This window comes from Dysidea avara, chromosome 7, assembly GCF_963678975.1.
Source record: "Dysidea avara chromosome 7, odDysAvar1.4, whole genome shotgun sequence".
In the NCBI taxonomy this organism is placed as follows: Eukaryota; Metazoa; Porifera; class Demospongiae; order Dictyoceratida; family Dysideidae; genus Dysidea; species Dysidea avara.
This window is the reverse complement of record NC_089278.1, coordinates 38,622,975-38,629,202: the sequence shown is the minus strand read 5'-3', so window position 1 is coordinate 38,629,202 and position 6,228 is coordinate 38,622,975. Positions and strand designations below refer to the sequence as shown.

General features: G+C 38.2%; 1 protein-coding gene across 1 annotated transcript; it reads left to right on the top strand.

The window, feature by feature from the left end:
• The first annotated feature begins 347 nt into the window (after positions 1-347).
• On the top strand, positions 348-1,118 carry LOC136261019 (pyroglutamyl-peptidase 1-like). Its single transcript, XM_066054985.1, has one exon. It carries the CDS (start codon positions 401-403, stop codon positions 1,004-1,006), a length of 606 nt encoding a protein of 201 aa, XP_065911057.1. The 5' UTR covers positions 348-400; the 3' UTR covers positions 1,007-1,118.
• Positions 1,119-6,228: the final 5,110 nt, after the last annotated feature.

Genomic DNA, 6,228 nt, shown 5'->3' with positions numbered 1-6,228 from the left:
TTGTGTGCATACCACAATGTCCAAGGGAGAAAATTTTCTCCAAGGATTTCCTTGAATGTGTATTTTGGTCTAAATATTTCAAGGATAAAATTTTCACTGTTAACTGCCAAAAAATCAAAATCTTTTGAAAGTATTTAGGCCTCTATGGGCCAGATACCATATAGCCTAAATATTTTGAGGTTGAGCAATGTTGCTAAAAATAAAATTTTCGTGGATTTGCAAACACTCCCAAAATGTATTAGACTAGATGGAAGTCTAAATATTTCAAGGCTAAAATTTTAGCTGATAACCCCCAAAGCCGCGAAAATTTTCTCCCTCGAAATATTTAGGGTTTACGGTAAGTCCTTATTAAGCGCCTGTAAAGTTGTGGTTATTACTTTTATAAGCGCTGCTCTTGAAAATGAGTCGAGATGGTCCAATTTTGCTCACTGGATACGGTCCATTTGCTCACCACAAGGTTAACGGCAGCTGGGTGGTTGTGCAAGAACTGAACTCTATCGGAGTGAAACATAAAGACGAAACTGTTCCTCTCGTTATCAAAGAGATCCCGGTGGTATACGATGCGGTACATGAACAAGTGCCCAAGTTATGGAGCGAGCACAAGCCGCGCCTGTGCATACACACAGGAGTGAGTCATTATACCGAGCTGAAGATTGAACAATATGCCAGGAATTCGGTATACTTTCCACCCGACGTGAACGGGAAGTGCCCGGAGAAGTATGAATGTGAGGCAGGAGGTCCGATCAGACACGAAACCACTATAAATGTACAATTAATTTGTGATGGCGCTAATAAGCGCCAAAATGACGTCACTGTACTAGTATCACAAGATGCTGGTAATTACCTGTGTGAGTTCATCTACTACAAGTCACTACATGTTGGTACCAGTCCAACATTGTTTGTACACTTCCCTACCATAGGAAAGCCTTACACTAGTACACAAATGGCTATTGGACTGAAACACATTGTGGAAACCATCCTGGACAATGAAATGGATAAGATGTAATAATACTATATGAATACACTATAATATGATATAGAATGTGTTATTTTTCCTGTTTTAATACTGGTTTGTGTCCAGGATAGAATTCTTGAAATATTATACCCAATAAACAAAATTGTATCCAAATGTCCATTCAACACACTTCTCTGGAGGATCCATAAAGGTACATGTTTGGCACAACTACTCAACTTGTAATCATAGATGATATAAGCCCCTAGGGACTTAATATTATGTTACTGTGTATACAACAGGAAATATTGATGAAAGGAAAAGTTTTACTAATTACAGTTAATCAGCTTTGATGAATTAAAAGAAATCACATCAACTTGTGATGAAATATTTATCAACCTTTTAAATTATTTCATTATACGATAGATCTGGCTTCTTTTGAGTTAAGGTCATTTACATTACATTGTAGATTTAATATTTTGATATACATGGACTGTCTGTGTTTTCTTTTGCACAGTCAGCAATAGACAAAGAAAAGGTAGATTATGAGTAGCAATGAACTTAATAAGCTAATTGATTAACATATTCAAGACCAGGGTTATGATATGATGTTGCTACCACGCTAATACCAAGTTACAGTTAGCTCACTTTGTTGGGAGAAATATGATGATAGTACTTGACATGTGTTCTTGTAAGTATTGTTCTTGTAAGAGGGCAGGACTTGTGAGATAGTTGCACAGCAGGTCATTAGAAACTACTAGTTAGATTTGACAGTGATTGTACACTAGTTGGAAATGTTCAAAGTGTAAATTTCATTTGTTTTCCACAATTTTTACTAAATCCACAAATAAATTAGACTACACATACTCAATGCTTCATATGTAGAACATTTTTAAACAGCACTGATAGCACATGTCTGACTTCAATCAAACTTCAGCTATACTACTGATTTGTCCACACTTCAAAATTTCACATGGGAAATTCCCTTCCTGGTATAAAAATGATAATACTCACATACATAGTGATTAATAAATTGTTGAAATTCAGACACATCACATGTGATATATTACAATATTATATTACATCATGTATAACACGGAGTATCACAAAAGTCAGGATATTTCAGGATACTAGTTAATGGAATTTACTGTCTAAAGGGGCATACCCCTTCCTTGCAGCACCACTATGTGGGTATGGCTCATTGCTAGAGCTCAAACCTCGTGATCTCTTCACAGAGTTAGCAACTTTCCTAGCCCCACCCCCTCCAGGTCTAGCAACAAGTTGCTGATGTGGCTGTACCTAGCAACAATATTATGGTAGTCAGTTACCTTAACCTTCAGAGTGACTGCTCAATTAGAGTATTTTGAATGTTGACTGTACTGTATATATTGTCAAATGACCTTATTTGGTCAAACCTGGTCCACAAATAACGTATAAACACTGGTCACTTGGACTACTGGTTACTCATGTTCTATCATGTGGGAACACTAAGACCATTGTGTTCCCACATGATAAGTAGTCTCATCAGAATCCACATGATAAGTAGTAGCACTTAATAAGTAGTCTCATCAGAATCCTACATGGAGGATCTTTCAACACAATAGATGCTAAGTGGTTAGGTACTCGAAGTGTTTATATTTCTTAGAGCTGATAGTGGATAAAGTGATGCTGAAAATGATTCTTGTTTCAATGAAACACAGCGTGAAGTGTGGTGTTGTATAGTACGTGATTTTGTAGGTATTTATTAGAATTACAGCCTGCACAGTACCCCAAAATGGTGTGTATTCTATATCTTGAGATGAAGCACCTGGTGTAAGCCTGTGAGCCCAGCAACTCACTTCTATGATTAGGTCATTGTGTAATATAATTATTGATCCTTGTAAGTGCTGTCAGTTTATTATTGAGAGGAACACAATACTGTACTGGCAATTACATCACATGAAATTATATTCTATTGTTGGCGCAAAACATAAGCTGAGCTTCTAATTTACAAATATCTGTGAATTCATTGTTAGTGAAACATCCAATATGAAGGAAATTGTGTGAAATGTTCAATAATCTTGTCCAAACATCTATTATTTTGTTCTAACAATACTATACAGTAAGGAGGTCAAATACTCTAATAGAGCATCACTAGGGTCACTACTAGTTTTAAGACACACTAACTAACATAAGAAACACTACCAGAATATAAGCCACACTAGACATACCAGTGGGGGTGGCTGATACTTTCTCTTAGCTGCAGTAGCCACACCCCCTCCTTTCACATTAGGACCACTCCTCTTGTTAGCAGACATTGTTGACAGTACACTGCTCAACTGAGAAGACACTAATAATGGATTATAGCAGTCTGTCATCTCCAGCTGTAGTGAGCAATAATAGATACAGGGTAACATTGCCATTTATAGAACTTTGCATGGGCAAGATCAAAGGGAAAAGTGTACTTTAAATTTCAAAGTACACTTGACTCCAGCAAACAGTGCTTCATTGACCACAAAGAAAACTTTATTTGTACATTATAGAACTTTGCGTGGGCGAGATCAAAGGAAAAAGTGTACTTTAAATTTCATAAAGTACACTCTCAGCCGGCCAACTGCTTCATCGACCACAAAGAGTGCTTTATTGCACCGCAAAGAGTGCTTTATTCGTTCAATAAAGCACTCTTTGCGGTGCAATAAAGCACTCGTTGTGGGCAATAAAGCACAGTTACCCACATGCCTTAATGTAGGCTAATAGCCTACGGGGCTCGCGCCAGTACGACTAATCACCCAAGCCGGTGAAGGCTGATAGCCTCGCTGCGCTGAGTGATCAATCACCCCAGCCAATACGAGTTCCACCACTGGATTGCTTTTATAGACATACCTAAATGCTTCGATGATGGGTGGGAGAAGGTAACGTTGCTGTTACGTTTGTTAATGTAAACGGACAAGTCCTGGAGATATCACGGAAATACTTCACTATGTGACTCACAATAGAATCGATTGTGGGTTGTGAGCAAAACCTGCCAAAATACGCGATGAACGTCTACTATGCCAAACTATGGTGAAATATGCGTGAGTTACTTTGTTAAACTAGTTTGTATGCGTTCAGGCTGCTAATAGTTCGTGCAACGCTTGTTAATTACGAGTCCTAGTGTATGGTGAAGCTATACGACTAGAAAGTTCCATAAATCATTTAAAGCATAGCCTTGCTCGTGCTATATGAAAAATAAAGTACGAGGCGCGCGGCCGAGATGCTAATAAAGCACGAGGCGAAGCCGAGTGCTTTATTAGCATCTCGGCCGCGCACCTCGTACTTTATTTTTCATATAGCACTCGCGGCTATACTTTAACATATACATAAAGCACTCTTTATGGGTAATAAAGCACAGTTTCCCACGTGCCTTAAGCCTGTGGGGCTCACGCCAGTACAACTAATCACCCAAGCTGGTAAAGGCTGATAGCCTCACTGCGCTGAGTGATCAATCACCCCAGCCAATACCACTGGATTGCTTCTATACATATACCTAAATGCTTCAATGATGGGTGGGAGTAGGTAATGTTGCTTTTACATTTGTTAATGTGAACGGACAAGCCCTGGAGATATCACGGAAATACTTCACCATGTGTCACAATAGAATTGATAGTGGGTTTTGACTATTACCTGCCGAAATACGTGATGAACATCTTCTATGCCAAACTATGGTGAACTACGCGTGAGTTACTTTGTTAAACTAGTTTGTGTGCATTCAGGCTGCTAATGGTTCATGCAACACATGTTAATTACGAGTCCTAGTGTATGGTGAAGCTACAACAAAACGTACTGGATACTTCACTTTTCAGACGATAATTGATGACTGGGATGTGCAGCATCATTTCTTTCTTTCGGTTTGCATGGATTGCAGAGGTACTTTTTGAACAATTCTTGATCCGAAATGCTGTGTAACGGGTTGGAAATAGCTGACAACGAAGCATAATGGATACTTCACTTTTCAGACAATAATAGGGGAACGTGGTGCCATTATGCGTGGGGTTCACCAGTCATAATAATTATTTGCAAATAAAGTTAACAAACAAGTACACAAAAAATTGGAATTTTCAACTAGGGTAGGGACCATAGCACATCGATAAAAAGTACTGATACAAGCTGGAGTAGTGTACAATATTAAATCACAGTAAAACAATAAGACGTGTTATATCCCTACTGTGCGTAGGGACCATAGCACATCGATAAAAAGTACTGAAACAAGCTGGAGTAGTGCACGATATTAAATCACAGTAAAACAATAAGAAGTGTTAGACTCTATTTAGGCTGTTTTGGGTGCGTAATAAATCTCATATACTCCACCTTGTTTTCTAATATACTCCACGCCTTTAAGCACAATATGACATATGTTCAAAATCGGATTTGTCCAATCGCTATGCGTTGTTCACATGCAGTGATTTAACGAGCACGATTATTTAGTCACGTGAGGATGCATAGTTGCCATGGCGCTAGTATTATCGTAAGAAAACCAGCTGCTTTTGCCGAGCCTACAGCAGAAACAGCCATGGATGAGGTAAGTGATCTGAGTGTAATGTGAAATAGAATCTAAAGCAGTTATACGGGCACAAAGTGGAGTCTATGAAATTTATAAACCCTCAGGCCCTTAGTAGTGCCCTCGCTTCGCTCGTGCGCTACAGCCCGGGCCTTCGGGTTTATAAATTTCATAGACTCCACATTGTGCCCGTATAACTATTATTTATTGTTTTACTGTGATTTAATATTGTACACTACTCCAGCTTGTTTCAGTACTTTTTATCGATGTGCTATGGTCCCTACCCTAGTTGAAAATTCCAAAATTTTCTGTATACTTGTTTCATTATAAATGTGGTAGCCATGAATGCAAGAAAGAGCTTTTGCGGAACACCAAGGTCATTTTTCAATGTGTCCTCTTCGCTCATCTCTAATGGTGAGCGTCTAAAAGGATAATAAATAGCTGTGAGATTTCATTTGTGAGACAATAGGGTGTTTGCAAAAATCTGTGACATAACCTTTTTTTACTCGCAGCATTTGTTATACTTTAAATCCACTAAACTGACCTTTACATTATAGTATAGTGAGTGGCACAATGCAAAAAACTGTGTACTTTTTTATACAAAACCATAAAACTTTCCACATGTATAGTAATAATTTTTTGACACAGTGTCATTGTAGATTTGACCTTTGGTGACTTTTATGGCCATTGTTTGCACATAAATTTAATTTTATCTCTGTGAGGCATTAATTAACTTGTTAAAACATGGTACTGGAGTAAA

Excerpts from the sequence above, each read along its gene's own strand:
- LOC136261019 (XM_066054985.1), top strand. The coding sequence starts at position 401 with ATGAGTCGAGATGGTCCAATTTTGCTCACTGGATACGGTCCATTTGCT.